Source organism: Stenella coeruleoalba (assembly GCF_951394435.1).
Source record: "Stenella coeruleoalba genome assembly, chromosome: 19".
Classification (NCBI taxonomy): domain Eukaryota; kingdom Metazoa; phylum Chordata; class Mammalia; order Artiodactyla; family Delphinidae; genus Stenella; species Stenella coeruleoalba.
This window is the reverse complement of record NC_137165.1, coordinates 46,634,444-46,652,756: the sequence shown is the minus strand read 5'-3', so window position 1 is coordinate 46,652,756 and position 18,313 is coordinate 46,634,444. Positions and strand designations below refer to the sequence as shown.

Below are 18,313 nucleotides of genomic sequence, written 5' to 3'. Positions count from 1 at the left end.
CATCCTCTCCTGCTCTCTCCTGCCCTCCCCCACGCCAGGGGGCTGCTGGCCTTGAGCCCTTTCTCCCACGGAATAAACAATGTGTCTTGAGAAATGACACACAGGCTTGTGACATCTGTGGTTATGGGGTGGATGAGAGTACCTGTTTGGGCGCAAATCTTTGGGCACCCATGGACCCATGGGGTGTGAGGAGGGACGGCTGCCATGGGGCTCAGAGCCCTCTCCAGGGCTCACTCACTGCTTCTCTCTGACGGCCCAGTTGGGACCTGTGGCCATGTCTCCCGTTCTTCCCCTGCTCTCTGACCCTAGTGGGGCCCTGAGCAGTGGAGAAGGGCTGAATGGACTGGCCCTTCTTCTCGGCGGGGATACCCTCACCCTGCCTTCCCTTCAGCCGACAAGCAGCACTTGAGTCCTGCTCTGTAGGGCAGAGGTCTTAGCCCTAGAAGAGTTTGCCCTCCCCCACCCACCCCAATCCTCTTGTCCTTTAAGGCCCTCCACCTACAGGAAGCCCTCCCAGAGTGCCCAGTCCCTGCCTAATCCCTGTTTGGACCCTGGCCTCTCCAGCTCTGGCGTAGCTACTACCTTGTGCTGCCCATACCGGCCTTGTTCTCGTTAAATTAGAAGCTCCCTGAGGGCAGGGTTTCCCCTGACTCCATCACACACCCCCTTGTCCCCTACCAAGCCTGGATATTTTTTTAAATTTGACCCAGAGCTATGCAAGAGAGATTCCTAAAGTGGGAAGCTCTGTGGTGGTGAAATCTGGGCATCCTTAGGCAACCCCTTCAGGCTTTCCCAGCACAAAATCAGAGGCAAAATGGTCCCCAACCTGCCAGCTGCGGGAGCGACAGAGAGCAGCTCAGGGCTGGGAGCTGAAGTGAAATTAACCTCTGTGTGCAGAGCCAGGCTGAGCTCCACTTCCTGTTGACCTTGGGGGGACCCCAGAACACCTCTTTGCCATGCATGCTCTGGATTCAGATGGGAGAAATCCCTGCCCTCAGGGAGCTGCCAGTTTAACTGGAGAACCAAGGCCAGCATGGGGGGACCAGTGAGAGCAGCTCCCCCTGGCATTCCAGGTGGGGCAGGTGGCCAAGGCCCCCAAGCCTGGGGTTTCAGGTCCATCTCTGCGTCGCTCAGCGGTGCCCACTCAGAGCCAGGCAGGGCCAAGCCGGGGCGGGCCTCCTCCCTCCCTGGTGTCCGGGCTGCCAGAGGAAACTGGCTTGTTTTGGCATCTGTCTCCACTGAGCTGCAGCCCTTCCTCTCCTGCTGCTTTGCATAGTGGCGCTAATTCTGGCCTCGACCTCCACCAGGGACCCTGGGCAGCCGGCTGGGGGTGGGACAGAGCCTTCACTTCTCCCCCCCCACAGCAGGGTCTTCCCCCTGCTTGGGGCTGCCCTGAATCTGGGGAGGCCTTGGCTTTTTTGAAACACAACTTAATATCTTTGAATAACTGAGTTTCTCTAATGCTTTGAAGTACTGTTGGCAGAGAATCATCTGAGCAGGGAGGCCTGCCTCGACCACCCGACACCCACCCCGCAAGGGCACTGCCTTCATGGTTACGATGTAGAAGCACTCCCTGGTCCGTTCTTCTGTCTTAGAGGCTTACACTACGGGTGTCCCCATGTCCAACTTATGGGTCCCTGGCCCCCAAAACTGACAGGCAGCGGAAACAAAGCTGGGTGATGCTGGTGGGGGGCGATGAACGTCTCAGATCTCGCTTGCTTTATCTACAAAATGGGAATCATAAATCTTATCCAAAGGAGCTGAACCAGATGCTGGTTTTTAGAAAATTACCCTACAGTAAAATTGACTTCGTTTTCTTTTCATGAATTTTAGATTTACAGCTTTGTATAACCACCACCACAACCAAGTTACAGAACGTGAGTCAGACTCTTTTGCTGGGTCCCCCAAATATTTATATATTGAGAATCTCTCAACTGCCAGTAAGATTTTCTTGAACACCTCCATATTCCTTTACATGAGCTTGTCCCACCGTGACCCTGGAAGCGGGACAGCTGCATCCCAACTTTAAAAATGTGGAAATCGAGGCCCAGGGAGATGATTACCATAATTGGCCAAAAGCCACACACAGATCTTCTGACTCCAAACTCAGCATTCTTTCTACTACATCACAGCTGCCTCCCTCGAAGGACCCTGAGCCAGAGCAGGAGGGGAGCCATAGGGAGAGAATCCTGGGGCAGCTCTGCCATCGCCCTTGTTCACAAGTCGCAAAGCCCTGAAGGCCCCACTCCTTCCTGATAGGCCAGGATATTGAGTCACTGGGCCATCCTTCCAGGAGTCCAGCTCTGGGCCCCTCTTCCTTTAGAATGCAGCCCCGAGGGCCCTCGGTGGGCACATGCCCTGCTGCCCACTGGGGGAATCCAGCCCTGTCCCCCGGGGCCTGGGGTAAGCACAGGCTGGTTCCTCCTCCGTTCTAGCTTGACTTCCGGCCCCCTGGCTGCAGGTGTTGCTAGGCCGGGGGTGCTCTGACCCAAGGGTTTGCGTGTTTTTCCAGCAGAATTGGAGATTAGAGAAAAACAAAACAAAACTCGGGAGGCTGCTGCTGTTTGGGTGTCACTGGACCCCCAGCAGGTGGGCAGCCGGCTCTTCTGCAAAGGGCCTCAAAGGCCATCCAGCCGGGGGACCAGGGACTCTGGTCCGCGCATGCTCTGCTCTCTGCAGGCAACCTCAGCAGCTGGATTCAGAGCCCACATCTGTGAAGTTTCTGGATTTGTATCTGGTCTCCAGGCTGCGCCTAGTTACGGTGCCCTCGGGAACTGCTATTGACTCAGGAACACACAAAACCCAAAACCAACAAACCTGCCACTTGGGGACACCTCAGCGGCCATCTCCCACTCCAAAGCCTTTACCTGGAAACTTAGGTGACTCCACAGAAAACAAAAATTAACAAAACTGAAACCCTGAATTCAGAGTGTAGTTTGTTTAAACACATTTAGACAGATCCTAATGCACAGATCAAATTAATTAAAAAAAAAAAAAGGCATCGTTCTCTCGGCCCTAAGAGCACTTTATCACATGGCAGGAGTGGGCGGGCCAGATGCCTCGTGAGGTCCTGTTTGGGGCTCGGGTTCTGCAGGTTGTGGGTCTGTGTGAACATCTGTGTGTGCTCACCCTCAGCATGTGCATGCTGCCCTGTCTCCTTTTTGCATTTAAATGTGTTCAGGTACGTATTGCTGTGCATGGCAAGATCCCGTATGTTCATTTTTTCTGTACTTGGTAGGTTAAATTCATTCTACGATGAGGAGAACATCAAGACAAGTCATGGCCTGTCTTGCCATTTCTGGCCGGGGGGCGGGGAGTATTTGAGTTCTTTCCTTGGCACTGTCCTTGCATCCATTCAACCCACTTAGCAGATGCTTGGTGAGCTGCTAGGCCTGGGATGGTGCCAGCTGCCAGGTCCCCCCACTCCCCAGAGCTATGCTCTCACCTCTGTATCTTAGCTATTTCTCTCATGGTAGTTTTCACAATGTGAAATTTCTGTATACATTCTATCGTTCTGTATTTATTTGTTTGCTGTTGTCTCTCCTGTAGACTGTAAACTCCAGCAGAGAAAAGATTGTGCCCTTTGTTCATGTACGTATAATGAACTGGTACAATACCTGGCACATGGAAGGTACAACAACTGCTTACTGAATCAGTTAATGCAGGAAAAAGAGAATGAGTGAATGAGTGAAGAGACGAAAGGCGTGAACCCAGCCTCAAAGGGCTTACATTCCCTTAAGGGGAATAAGATGTTCACAAACAACCACAGAATAAGGTAGGAGGCAGAAGTTATTTCCAGCTGACAGCACCAATCAGGAAAGCACCTCAGACTTCCCACAGCTGCTGGACACACCCCGGTATTATTATATTTCTTTTTCAATGGGCTTGTCTCCCTGGGGAATAAGCCCCCAAGTGGAAATTGCTTAGTAGGTCCCATGATGTAGATTGTTTTGCTCTTCTAGAGTGTTCAGAGATCCTCACCTACTGTAAACAACATCCCCATCAACCCACAGGAGTGCCTGCCCCCATCCTGCCCCCCCACCCCAGAGCCCTCCAAGGCCCTTCCTCCATGCTTGAGCCCTCTGGCAAACTCAAGGGTCCGATGAGATAAAGGAAGTGAAAACGTGATGTACACTGAAATGTGCAACACAAATGTGAAGGATGATGTGGCTTGGTTCATTAAATCGGGCTCCATCGAGTTGTTTTTTTACTGCCTCTTTTCTTGGTGTCTGTGGACCTCACTCTGGGCTGAAGCTCCTTGCATTCAATTTCCCCCAAGCTTCATTGAACATCTTCTGAGTGGGGACTTGATCCGGCCCTGCTAGCTTTGCACTGAGGATAGTGCTTCCGCGCCCAGCGGCGCCACTGTCTCTCCTAGATGAAGCTTCTAAAGAGCTCGTTGTGGCGGGAAGACTGGGGCCTTGGGCTGCCGTCTTTTAGGAGCTGAGAGACACCTGGCAAACTACTTATCTCTTCGAGCCTGAATGTCCTTGTATGCATGCACCTCCCCCTCTCCGCATCACTCAGTACAGTGCCTGGCACATGGCAGGCACTCAGAAATGTTGGTCTCCTTTTCCACCTCCCCCTGGAGAAGCCCTTGGGAATCCCCACATAATAGTCTCTAAAAACATTGACCCAATGAGCTGTGATCAACGCGGTCATCAGACTCATGCTGGAATCAAAGACAAAGTGGAGCATATCCTGGGGGCAATCCCAACCTCTGGCCTCAAGGAAAGCAGGACAGAGCTAGAGGTGGGAAGCATGGACCTCAAGTGACCAGGGGAGAATGGAAAGAGCTGCCCCCAGTCCCTCTGTGGCTCTCCCTAAGGCAATCATGACTCTAAACAAGGAGATGGCCCCCAGCCGCGTGGACTTGAACCTCAGAAGTGCTCCTGAAGCCTGAAAGAGGCCACTTTCGGATCAAGAGTAGATCTTTGAATTTCCACAATAGGTACGGAGAACCCCAGAGATGGTCAAATCTGAAAATACGAAGGGCTTCCAAACACACTGAAATTCATGGATTCCAAGCTAATGGAGGATTCATCCCGAACCCTTTGAGGATGACCCCGGAGATGCGGATCACAGCCTCTCCTCACTGGCCACCGTGCAGAGGCCATTGTGGAGCAGCCTCTGAACCTGGAGAAGCCAAGGGTCTGGCCCCAGGTCGTGCCCCAAGAAGGGGTGAGTGACTCCCTAGCAAAAACACGAAATCCCAAGTCTAATTCAAAGTTTATCTTTTACTAGCAATGAATTATGTATGTGTCTCCATCACTAAAGACCCTGAAAAAGACCTTTTCTAGACTAGAGAGAAGGGTCACCAGTATCCACCCCCCACCCTCCAGTTCTTCCCTCTTTGGGTCCGATGGCTGCCACCGTGGTCACCTTTAATAACGGTGTATCCCAGGGGTCCCCAGAATCCTGTGGGCCAACCGGAAGTGGGTTGGTGAGAGGAGACTCTCCCCTGCTCTGGCTGGTCCCACCTGTTCTTGGCAGTAACCTGCCTGACAGGGAGCCTCAGCCACACCTCACCTGTGCCCACCTTGTGTGGCTCTCGAGTGGTCCCCAAGTCGGGCTCCTGTACCCTCAGTCCTAGGGGAGGCCTGAGCTTCTCCTGTGGTCCACAGTTCACATACTAGTCCCCCCAGTATTAGCTAGAAGTCTGTCACGAGAGGTTCCACTTCAGTGTCCCTTCCCCCAGGTGACCTAGAAGGAAGAAGTGGCGGAGGACACAGGAGGCTGTGTGGGGCTTAGAGACCCTCCTCCACTTCCTGCCCGGCTCCTCCCCTTTGGTGGCTCTGGAAGGAGAGGAAAGGGGTGTCCTCACCTTTCCTGTGGCCCCATTTTCCTCAGAGCCTGTTTCTTTAATGACACTCCCTTCTAGTCCTCCTATGGTCATGCCTGGGGACAATTCCCACAGGTCCCAGTGCCCTCCGTAGCAGAAAAAGAATCAGGGGCACGGTCGGGCGATGGTTCAGGAGCGATGAGAGAAAAGAGAGCTCTATCTTCTGGTCTTAAAGGGGGAGATGGCAAGGCACAAGCACTCAGGTTCTGGACCATGGGGGTGTGACTTTTCAGCATTGGTTGGCAACACTATAACCAACCACCTCTAGAAAATTTTGCTCATTCGTTCGTTTGTTTCCCCACAGGGTCAAGTGCTAAATGTTCTTAGACTCAAGGGATGGAAGGTTTAAACGGAGGGCAATATGTTCTTTCCTGCTCTTATCTTGGGGGACTATTTGACGCTGGTGACCTCCAGATGCTGAAATAGCCCCAACTCTGGGCACCAGGAGGTGGCAAGCCTGCAGCCCTAGCCTTCCTGACCCTGGCCTAGCCCTGCTATGTGGTCTCCGCCATGCACCCCATGTCTCTGGGCCAGTCTCACCTGGAAAATGACGGACAACAAGCTGACTCTTAAGGGAGGACAAAATGAGGCAAAGGGACTCTTGTGATTAGGGGCAGGACGCTTGTGATCAGAGGGATTTAAACGTTAAAAAACAGAGTGGCGCCCACCCAGTCCGCGTTGAAGAAAGGGCTTGGGGTGCTGCAACGTGGGAAGAGCAAGGATTTGGAGATCTGCTGCCTTGGCTGGGGTAGCTCATGTAAGTAAGCCTCTCTGAGCCTTGGTCTCCTCCTCTGTAAAATGGGGTGATAATACTTCCTTCACAAGATGGTCCTGAGGGTCTAATGTGAGGTTGCATGGGCTTGCTCTTCACAACCTGATAAGCTCTATACAAATATTAAAAGGAGGAGAAGAAAGGCGGGGAGGAGACTGCAATGACTGGAGAGGGCATCTTTCTGTGTGCTGTGCCCAGAGCTCCAGAGCTGGGGGTGGGACTCAAGTCCTCAAGGGCTCTTCCAAATTTGAGATTCACTGACCGTGACAGGGCTATGGGAGGAAGCAGTTGTAAGCAGTGTCTGTTCCCGGGATCTCTGTGGCACAGCCAAGGAGCAGGGACAAGGCCTCAAGTTTTGGTCCTTTGCCCTATCCACCTGGGGGAGCCCCTATGCTCCGGCAAAGGGGAGGGCAATGTGTGAGGCTGGAGCCCTCTAGCGGTCAGGGTTAGCCCTGCATCCAGCTACCTCAGGCTGGATCAGGCGGCAGGAGGATGGTGATGGGGCAAAGGTGGAATCTGTGCCCAGGAACCCCAGAATCTATTGTTATCCTTGGCCCCCTTCTCCCAAACACACATTCTCTCTGGTGGATGGAGGGGAGCTGTTCAGGGAGGAGGAAAGAGGTAGAGAGTGAGGAAGCATCCACATAGCTCTCAGGGTACCTCCATCCTGACGTAGCCCCCCTTTAGGGGACCAGCTTGGGCCCTCCTCACCCTGGGGGACAACCCCGCAATGACACCCTGCCACAGTGTGCCTGGACTCGGGCTACTCCCTTCTGCTACCTCCCCCTTAAAAAGAGGACGGATTGGGTGGTCTCTCAAGCTGAGACTCTGTGCGTACAGCCCTCGGGACAGGTGACGGTGGAGAGGGGAAGATGACAAGCCTGGGGGACATGACCCCAGAGGAGGAGCGGTAACAGGATGAGTGGGTGGGGGTTCTAAATTATCCATTAGCCCAGGCCCGCTGGTGGCCCGTGCATAAATGTATAGAGAAAATAGGTGGGGGCAGAGGGAGAGAGAGAAGAGGCCAGGGTATAAAAACGGCCCACAAGGGACCAATTCCAGGACCCCAGGACCCAGCTCCCCAGACAGCTCAGGGTCCTGTGGACAGCTCACCAGCTGTAATGGCTGCAGGTAAGCACCCCTAAAATCCCCTCGGGCTCGGTGTGTACTGAAGGGTGATGGGAGGGCCCTGCAGAGGGACGGGGGCACTAACCTCGGGCTTTGGGGCTTCTGGATGTGAGCACAGATATCTACCCCCAGACACGTGACCAGGTTTGAAATGTTCTCATTCCCCGGGGGGGAGGGGCGGTGGAGGGCTGGCAGGGGAACCAGGCCTCTTGCTCTCTGGACCCCTCCCTCTCCGGCCCTCCTTGTCTCTCTCTAGGCCCGCGGACCTCCATGCTCCTGGCTTTCGCCCTGCTCTGCCTGCCCTGGACTCAGGAGGTGGGCGCCTTCCCAGCCATGCCCTTGTCCAGCCTGTTTGCCAACGCTGTGCTCCGGGCCCAGCACCTGCACCAACTGGCGGCTGACACCTACAAAGAGTTTGTAAGCTCCCCAGGGACGCGTACTAGTGGCGGGTGGCAGGAAGGGCTGAATCCGTGCCCCCTCCACGCAGTGGGAGGAAACTAAGGAGTTCAGAGGTATTTTATCCGAGTGAAGATGCTGTCATAAACGGAGGGGGGTTCCTAATAAAGCAGTGAGGAGAACCGCGCAGCAGCCTAGACCCGGGCGTGTGTTCCTTCTCCCAGGAGCGCGCCTACATCCCGGAGGGACAGAGATACTCCATCCAGAACACCCAGGCTGCCTTCTGCTTCTCGGAGACCATCCCGGCCCCCACAGGCAAGGACGAGGCCCAGCAGAGATCGGTGAGTGGCCACCGCGGACCGAGGAGCAGGGGCCTCCCTCATCCTAAGAAGGCTGCCCCTTCTCTCAGCATCGGGCCTTGGGCTGTCTTCTCTCCGAGGAGGTGCAGGGTGGTGGCCGGTGGCGGAAGGTGACGGATGGCGGAGGGAGGACCGCGGCTGCCCCCCTCCCCCGCCCCCGCCACCGACCTCGCGGCGCCCACCGCCCACCACCCACCCATCTGCCCGCAGGACGTGGAGCTGCTCCGCTTCTCGCTGCTGCTCATCCAGTCGTGGCTCGGGCCCGTGCAGTTCCTCAGCAGGGTCTTCACCAACAGCCTGGTGTTTGGCACCTCGGACCGCGTCTATGAGAAGCTGAAGGACCTGGAGGAGGGCATCCAGGCCCTGATGCGGGTGGGGATGGCGTAGTGGGTCCCCCAGGCTGGGCCCACGCCCGCCCTCTCCTGGCTTAGCCGAGGGATGGGGGGCTCCCGTGGGCTGGGGGAGAGAGGTGCCTGCTCTCTCTGTGGCAGTTCAGCCTTGACCCAGGAGAAATCTTTTCCCTGTTTCCCCTTGTGAGTCCTCCCTCCACACCCTTCTCCAAGCCTGGAGGGGAGGGTGGCAACTGGAGGGGACGGGAGGCAGCCGCTCCCAAGGGCTCCCTGTCTGTCTCTCCCTCCCTTTTGCAGGAGCTGGAAGATGGCAGCCCCCGGGCTGGGCAGATCCTCAAGCAGACCTACGACAAATTTGACACAAACATGCGCAGTGATGACGCGCTGCTCAAGAACTACGGGCTGCTCTCCTGCTTCAAGAAGGACCTGCACAAGGCTGAGACGTACCTGCGGGTCATGAAGTGTCGCCGCTTCGTGGAGAGCAGCTGTGCCTTCTAGTTGCTGGGCATCTCTGTTACCCCTCCCCAGTGCCTCCCCGGACCCTGGAAAGTGCCACTCCAGTGCCCACTGTCCTTTCCTAATAAAACGAGGTTGCATCACATTGTCTGAGTAGGTGTCATTCTGTTATGGGGTGGAGCGGGGCAGTACAGCAAGGGGAGGGTTGGGAAGACAAACTGCAGGGATCCTCTGGGCCCTATGGGAACCCAGATGCTGAACGATAATTGACCCAGGTCTTCCTGGGCTAGAAAGAAGCAGACACATCCCCTTCTCTCTGTGACACACCCAGTCCATTCCCCAGGTCCGTAGTCCCAGTTTGCTGGGGACTCATAGGTCAGGACCACTCCCCTCACCCCACCCCCAAAGTACTTGGAGGCGTTTCTCTCTCCCCCACCAGAACCACAAGACCAAACCTAGCCCCCAAGGGTGGGAAGAAATAAAAGCAAGACAGGCTATTAAGTACGGAAGTCCAGAAAACGCCTCCAACATGTGAGGAAATCATAGAACTACCTTTGTGCAGAAATTTTAAGGTGAATACACGTTCAGCCCAACCACCCTTGGGAAATGGGAACAATGCAAAAATGGCTTTGGGACAAACAGAACCAGAATGTTTGGGATCTGAATTGGGGCAAGGGACGTGGAAGAGAGACTCTAAATTGAGGGTTGCAAATTCAGCACCAACAGGTGCCAGGTAGGTACATGCATAAGTAATAAGGGCTGCATGTAAAGGGGGAAATAGCAACTAGCTCTCAGCCTGCTTGTGAGGGATACAGCACAGAGGGGTGAGGGCCAGAGCAACCTAAAGAACTCAGGCCCCAGCTAAGGATGGGGCCCATCGGCCTTGCCAAGACTGCAGGAGTAGTGCTGCCAGACCTTCCGATTCTTCGAGACAGACAGGACATCCAGACTTTCATGTAAAATCTCATGTTTAAACATTGGCAACTAGTTCTTATTGAAAACACTTTAAGGGCAAAAGTTAACCCAAACACATGTGGTCTTCAAGCTGTCAGTGGACAATTTGTTCTTAGAGGAGTGGATTGGGATAACTTGGTATAAGGGAAAGAGTCAGAAAGACTTGGACTTGAACTTATGTTCGGGAAGAAATTACTTAACCTCCCTGAGACCCAGTTTCCTCACCGATAAAATGGAGATAATAGTGTATTGCCTTACAAGGCGTATGTGAGGATTAGATGAAATCAGGTTTCTGAAATGATTGACACAGTATAGCACTCAAGAAGTTGCAGCTGGTTTTGCAGTGAATTGTGGGATGCTCTGTGTTTTCCAAGGGAATGTTTAAGTACTTGTTATTGAATCACATTCTGTTTTCCTAATGGCACCTCAGATGTTTCTTTCTTTTTTATTTCCAAATGAACTTAAAAGGGCAGCTTTAGAGTTAAGTTTTTAGTCACCCAAGCACCTTGGCTAAGTAACTAGTGATCTGTAAATTAATAGTTAGATGCTCAAAGTAACTCTATCATCCAAACATGATTTTACAAAGTCAATAATTCTTTCACAATGCAAATAATCAATAAATCTTCCTGAAAAGCCCAAAGTTTTACATGCCATAATGAATTTTCTTCAAAATGGGACTCACGTGTATTCATTTTGGATATTCTACGTCAAGTAACTAATGGAAATGTAAACTTGGGGAGTGGTTGAAAGTTGGAATAATCAGAACCCTGGAGCTCCATTTCTTAAACTCAGAAACTATTCCTCTGCCTTAGGTCATTTTTTTTTTTTTTCCCTTAGGTCATTTTTGTCTGACTTTTAAATCATGGAGTTTTGGAGTTAGAAGGGCCTCACAGGTCATCCTAATTCCTTCTAATTTAGGATTCTTACCCTATAGCCTCTCTCACAGATTGTACTCACTTGTGTAGCACTGGTGTCAAGGGAATTAATATTTCCCAAGGTAATTTATTCTATTAAACCCCTTTGATTTCAGCAAAGTATTTCTTACATTCAGCTGAAATCAATGTCCCTGTAATATCCCTCATTTGACCTTAGAATTATTTGCATATCTCATGGTCTTTTAGAAGTTGATGTATTAAGCACAAATATTATTATCTATTGGCTTGAATAAGTGTTTTAAAAGGAAAGTGAGGGGACTTCCCTGGCGGTCCAGCGGTTAAGACTCCATACTTCAACTGCAGGGGACAAGGGGTCAATCCCTGGTCGGGGAACTAAGATTCCGCCTGCGTGTGGTGTGGCAAAAAAAAAAAAAAAGAAAGAAAAGTGAGCCATCTTAAGAAGTGTGTGTTGAATGAATGTGGCAGGAGAGGGGTGCCTGCAGAGAGGGGTGTTATAGCCACTAATAAGAGGGTTCTAAAGTGGGGTTGTCATGCCAGCAGTAGACGGCAGAGGGAGCCACACTCCAGAGAGCTTCCACTCAGCTCCTTCCGGGTGGGCGCAGCTGAATCAACTCAACCACTGCTGGTTGAGAATTACGAAGACGCTAGTGGATTTTGCAAAATTTTTGAATTTAAAAAGACCTTAAAGACCATCTACCCTAAACTCTTTGATTTGCCAACTGTTAATCTCCCTTTCAGCTCTCCAGTTAGGCGTTGGATGGCAAACTCGGCTGTAAATTAGAAATGCCGGGGGTGTGTGCCGTAACCTTCACTCCCTGAGATTCTGACTTTAATGGATCTGGGATGGGATCCGGACAAGAGAATTTTAAAAACTCCCCAGGTGAGAAGGCTGAGAATCACTGAGTTGGGACCACAAAGATGAAATGCACGTGTCCACAGGTATTGTATTGGTAAAAGGGGGCAAAAGGAGATGAGAGACCTGGGCCAGTTTCGACACTTTCTGTTTCCAGTTCTAACCAGTTAATTTAAAAAATTCTAATAAGCCAGTAGCAAAAAGACAAATACTGGATGATTCCTCCCATGTGAAGTACTTTGAGTAATCAAATTCATAGAGACAGAAAGTAGAATGCTGGTGACCAGGGGCTGGGGGGAAGGGGAATGGGGAGTTGTTTAACGGGTAGACTTTTAGTTTTGCAAAATGAAAATGAGTTTCTGTTGTGAATTACACAATTGTTGTGTAATTCACAACAATGTGAACGTAGTTTTTTTTTTGTTTTTTGTTTTTTTTTTGCTGTACGCGGGCCTCTCACTGTTGTGGCCTCTCCCGTTGCGGAGCACAGGCTCCGGACACGCAGGCCCAGCGGCCATGGCTCACAGGCCCAGCCGCTCCGCGGCATGTGGGATCTTTCCGGAACAGGGCACGAACCCGTGTCCCCTGCATCGGCAGGCAGACTCTCAACCACTGTGCCACCAGGGAAGCCCCACAACAATGTGAATGTAGTTATTATTGAACTGTGCGTTTAAAGTGGTAAATTTTGTTACGAATATTTTACTGCAATTTAAATTTTTAAATTGAGGTATAATTGGTATAAAACATTAGTTTCAGGTATACAACATAATGATTTGATATTTGTATATATTGCGAAATGAGCATCACAGTAAGTCTAGTTAATATCCATCAGCATACATAGTTATAAAAAATTTTTTCTTGTGATGAGAACTTTTAAGATCTATTCTCTTAGCAACTTTCAAATATGCAGTACAGTGTTAACTATAGTCACCATGTATATTACATCTGAATGCATAATTTCAAATGTTTAAAAATTATTTTCTAGTGAAAAAATCTTCCCCAAGGTTAAGATTAGTGAGATTTGCAGAAGAAAGGGTTCGACAGGCAGAGCTCCAGTAATCCTAGACCCCTTGGAATAATGTTTTTCTGATGCCATGTAATCTTTTAAATTTAACCTGAAATGATCAATCTGAATTCCTCCCATCATTATTGCTGAAACACATATGGTGAGTTTTGTCCTTTTATACACATTTGAGAGGACTTACACTTTGCCCTTGCTTCACAAGTCCTCAGAATTACAGGACCTGGGCTTCTGGGATAAGCAAAAATGATACGGCTTTGTGACTTCTTTAATTCAGGCCCCGGCAAAGCTGAGAAACATTTTGAGTGATACCAGTATTAGGGTGACCAGTTCGTGCCAGTTTGCATGAGACTTTCTCAATTTTAGTGCCAAAAGTCCCATGTTTTAGGAACCTCTCTGCTCAATGCAAACTGGGACAATTGGTCCTCCTACTAGTAGTCCCAAATCTTAGGGAACAACAACAACAACAAAAAAAAAACGGGAAAGTAGAGGAAGGAAAAAGAAATGGAATAGAAAAAGAGGAAGAGAGAACACAATGGAAAAAGAGAAAGGAAGTATCAGTGGTGTATATGACTTTTGATGGCCCTCAGTCGTTGCCGTGGATTTCTGACTTTTTTTTTTTTTTAGTATTAGGGGTTTTTAAAAATTAAATTTAATTAATTTTTTTATACAGCAGGTTCTCATTAGTCATTAATTTTATACACATCAGTGTATACATGTCAATCCCAATCGCCCAATTCAGCACACCACCATACCCCGCCCCCCGCCCCTGCAGCTTTACCCCCTTGGTGTCCATATGTTTGTTCTCTACATCTGTGTCTCAACTTCTGCCCTGCAAACCAGTTCATCTGTACCATTTTTCTAGGTTCCACATACATGTGTTAATATATGATATTCGTTTTTCTCTTTCTGACTTACTTCACTCTGTATGACAGTCTCTAGATCCATCCACGTCTCAACAAATGACTCATTTTCGTTCCTTTTTATGGCTGAGTAATATTCCATTGTATATATGTACCACATCTTCTTTATCCATTCGTCTGTTGATGGGCATTTAGGTTGCTTCCATGACCTGGCTATTGTAAATAGTGCTGCAATGAACATTGGGGTGCATGTGTCTTTTTGAATTATGTTTTTCTCTGGGTATATGCCCAGTAGTGGGATTGCTGTATCATATGGTAATTCTATTTTTAGTTTTTTAAGGACCCTCCATACTGTTCTCCATAGTGGCTGTATCAATTTACATTCTCACCAACAGTGCAAGAGGGTTCCCTTTTCTCCACACCCTCTCCAGCATTTGTTGTTTGTAGATTTTCTGATGATGCCCATTCTAACAGGTGTGAGGCGATACCTCACTGTAGTCTTGATTTGCATTTCTCTAGTAATTAGTGATGTTGAGCAGCTTTTCATGTGCTTCTTGGCCATCTGTATGTCTTCTTTGGAGAAATGTCTGTTTAGGTCTTCTGCCCATTTTTGGATTGGGTTGTTTGTTTCTTTAATATTGAGCTGCATGAGCTGTTTATATATTTTGGAGATTAATCCTTTGTCTGCTGATTCGTTTGCAAATATTTTCTCCCATTCTGAGGGTTGTCTTTTCGTCTTGTTTATGGTTTCCTTTGCTGTGCAAAAGCTTTGAAGTCTCATTAGGTCCCATTTGTTTATTTTTGTTTTTATTTCCATTCCTCTAGGAAGTGGATCAAAAAAGATCTTGCAGTGATTTATGTCAAAGAGTGTTCTTCGTATGTTTTCCTCTAAGAGTTTTATACTGTCTGGTCTTACATTTAGGTCTCGAATCCATTTTGAGTTTATTTTTGTGTATGGTGTTAGGGAATGTTCTAATTTCATTCTTTTACATGTAGCTGTCCAGTTTCCCCAGCACCACTTATTGAAGAGATTGTCTTTCCTCCATTGCATATCCTTGCCTCCTTTTCATAGATTAGTTGACCATAGGTGCATGGGTTTATCTCTGGGCTTTCTATCTTGTTCCATTGATCTATGTTTCTGTTTTTGTGCCAGTACCATATTGTCTTGATTACTGTAGATTTGTAGTATAGTCTGAAGTCAGGGAGTCTGATTCCTCCAACTCCGTTTTTTTCCCTCAAGACTGCTTTGGCTATTCGGGGTCTTTTGTGTCTCCACACAAATTTTAGATTTTTTGTTCTAGTTCCATAAAAAATGCCATTGGTAATTTGATAGGGATTGCATTGAATCTGTAGATTGCTTTGGGTAGTATAGTCATTTTCACAATATTGAGTCTTCCAATCCAAGAACATGGTATATCTCTCCATCTGTTGGTATCATCTTTAATTTCTTTCATCAGTGTCTTATAGTTTTCTGCATACAGGTCTTTTGTCTCCCTAGGTAGGTTTATTCCTAGGTATTTTATTCGTTTTGTTGCAGTGGTAAATGGGAGTGTTTAATTAATTTCTCTTTCAGATTTTTCACCATTAGTGTATAGGAATGCAAGAGATTTCTATGCATTAATTTTGTATCCTGCAACTTTACCAAATTCATTGATTAGCTCTAGTAGTTTTCTGGTGGCATCTTTAGGATTCTCTATGTATAGTATCATGTCATCTGCAAACAGTGACAGTTTTACTTCTTCTTTTCCAATTTGTATTCCTTTTATTTCTTTTTCTTCTCTGATTGCCGTGGCTAGGACCTCCAAAACTATGTTGAATAATAGTGGTGAGAGTGGACATCCTTGTCTTGTTCTTGATCTTAGAGGAAGTGCATTCAGTTTTTTACCATTGAGGGTGATGTTTGCTGTGGGTTTGTCATATATGGCCTTTATTATGTTGAGGTAGTTTCCCTCTGTGCTCACTTTCTGGAGAGTTTTTATCATAAATCGGTGTTGAATTTTTTCAAAAGCTTTTTCTGCATCTATTGAGATGATCATATGGTTTTTATTCTTCAGTTTGTTAATATGGTGTATCACATTGATTGATTTGCACATATTGAAGAATCCTTGCACCCCTGGGATAAAGCCCACTTGATCATGGTGTATGATCCTTTTAAAGTGTTGTTGGATTCTGTTTGCTAGTATTTTGTTGAGGATTTTTGCATCTATATTCATCAGTGATATTGGTCTGTAATTTTCTTTTTTTGTAGTATCTTTGTCTGGTTTTGGTATCAGTGATGGTGGCCTCGTAGAATGAGTTTGGGAGTGTTCCTCCCTCTGTTGTATTTTGGAAGAGTTTGAGAAGGATGGGTGTTAGCTCTTCTCTAAATGTTTGATAGAATTCACCCGTGAAGCCATCTGGTCCTGGACTTTTGTTTGTTGGAAGATTTTTAATCACAGTTTCAATTTCATTACTTGTGATTGGTCTGTTCATATTTTCTATTTCTTCCTGGTTCAGTCTTGGAAGGTTATACCTTTCTAAGAATTTGTCCATTTCTTCCAGGTTATCCATTTTGTTGGCATAGAGTTGCTTGTAGTAGTCTCTTAGGATGCTTTGTATTTCTGCTGTGTCTGGTGTAACTTCTCCTTTTTCATTTCTAATTTTATTGATCTGAGTCCTCTCCCTCTTTTTCTTGATGAGTCTGGCTAATGGTTTATCAATTTTGTTTTTCTTCCCAAAGAACCAGCTTTTAGTTTTATTGATCTTTGCTATTGTTTTCTTTGTTTCTATTTCATGTATTTCTGCTCTGATCTTTATGATTTCTTTCCTTCTGCTAACTTTGGGTTTTGTTTGTTCTTCTCTCTCTAGTTCCTTTAGGTGTAAGGTTAGATTGTTTATTTGAGATTTTTCTTGTTTCTTGAGGTAGGCTTGTATAGCTATAAACTTCCCTCTTAGAACTGCTTTTGCTGCATGCCATAGGTTTTGGATCATCGTGTTTTTATTGTCATTTGTCTCTAGGTATTGTTTGATTTCCTCTTTGATTTCTTCAGTGATCTCTTGGTTATTTAGTAACGTATTGTTTAGCCTCCATGTGTTTGTGCTTTTTCTGTTTTTTCCCCTGTAGTTCATTTCTAATCTCATAGCATTGTAGTCAGAAAAGATGCTTGATGGGCTTCCCTGGTGATGCAGTGGTTAAGAATCCTCCTGCCAATGCAGGGGACACGGGTTTGAGCCCTGGTCCAGGAAGATCCCACATGCCGCGGAGCAACTAAGCCCTTGCGCCACAACTACTGAGCCTGCGATCTAGAGCCTGAGAGCCACAACTACTGAGCCCTCGTGCCGCAACTACTGAAGCCCATGCGCCTAGAGCCCGTGCTCTGCAACAAGAGAAGCCACTGCAATGAGAAGCCCACACACCACAACAAAGAGTAGCCCCCGCTCGCCGCAACTAGAGAAGGGCTGTGTGCAGCAACAAAGACCCAAGGCAGCCAAAAGTAAATAAATAAAATAAATAAATTTATTTTAAAAAAAGAAAAGAAAAGATGCTTGATATGATTTCAATTTTCTTAAATTTACTGAGGCTTGATTTGTGATCTATCCTGGAGAATGTTCCGTGCGCACTTGAGAAGAAAGTGTAATCTGCTATTTTTGGATGGAATGTCCTATAAATATCAATTAAATCTATCTGGTCTATTGTGTCATTTAAAGCTTCTGTTTCCTTATTTATTTTCATTTTGGATGATCTGTCCATTGGTGTAAGTGAGGTGTTAAAGTCCCCCACTATTATTGTGTTACTGTCGATTTCCTCTTTTATAGCTGTTAGCAGTTGCCTTATGTATTGAGGTGCTCCTATGTTGGGTGCATATATATTTATAATTGTTATATCTTCTTCTTGGATTGATCCCTTGATCATTATGTAGTGTCCTTCCTTGTCTCTTGTAACATTCTTTATTTTAAAGTCCATTTTATCTGATATGAGTATTGCTACTCCATCTTTCTTTTGATTTCCATTTGCATGGAATATCTTTTTCCATCCCCTCACTTTCAGTCTGTATGTGTCCCTAGGTCTGAAGTGGGTCTCTTGTAGACAGCATATGGATGGGTCATGTTTTTGTATCCATTCAGCAAGCCTGTGTCTTTTGGTTGGAGCATTTAATCCATTCATGTTTAAGGTAATTATTGATATGTGTGTTCCTATGACCATTTTCTTAATTGCTTTGGGTTTGTTTTTGTAGGCCCTTTTCTTCTCTTGTGTTTCCCACTTAGAGAAGTTCCTTTAGCATTTGCTGTAGAGCTGGTTTGGTGGTGCTGAATTCTCTTAGCTTTTGCTTGTCTGTTAAGCTTTTGATTTCTCCATCGAATCTGAATGAGATCCTTGCCGGGTAGAGTAATCTTGGTTGTAGGTTCTTTCTTCCCTTTCATGCCACTCCCTTTTGGCTTGTAGAGT

At 47.7% G+C, this 18,313-nt stretch overlaps 1 protein-coding gene across 1 annotated transcript; it reads left to right on the top strand.

Annotated features, from left to right (window-relative positions):
• Positions 1 to 5,362: 5,362 nt before the first annotated feature.
• GH1 (growth hormone 1) lies at positions 5,363 to 9,345 on the top strand (the record flags this gene model as incomplete). Its single annotated transcript, XM_079905233.1, has 6 exons — positions 5,363 to 5,435; positions 7,602 to 7,745; positions 7,999 to 8,159; positions 8,363 to 8,479; positions 8,708 to 8,869; positions 9,145 to 9,345. 6 exons carry the CDS (start codon positions 5,363 to 5,365, stop codon positions 9,343 to 9,345), a joined length of 858 nt encoding a protein of 285 aa, XP_079761359.1.
• Positions 9,346 to 18,313: the final 8,968 nt, after the last annotated feature.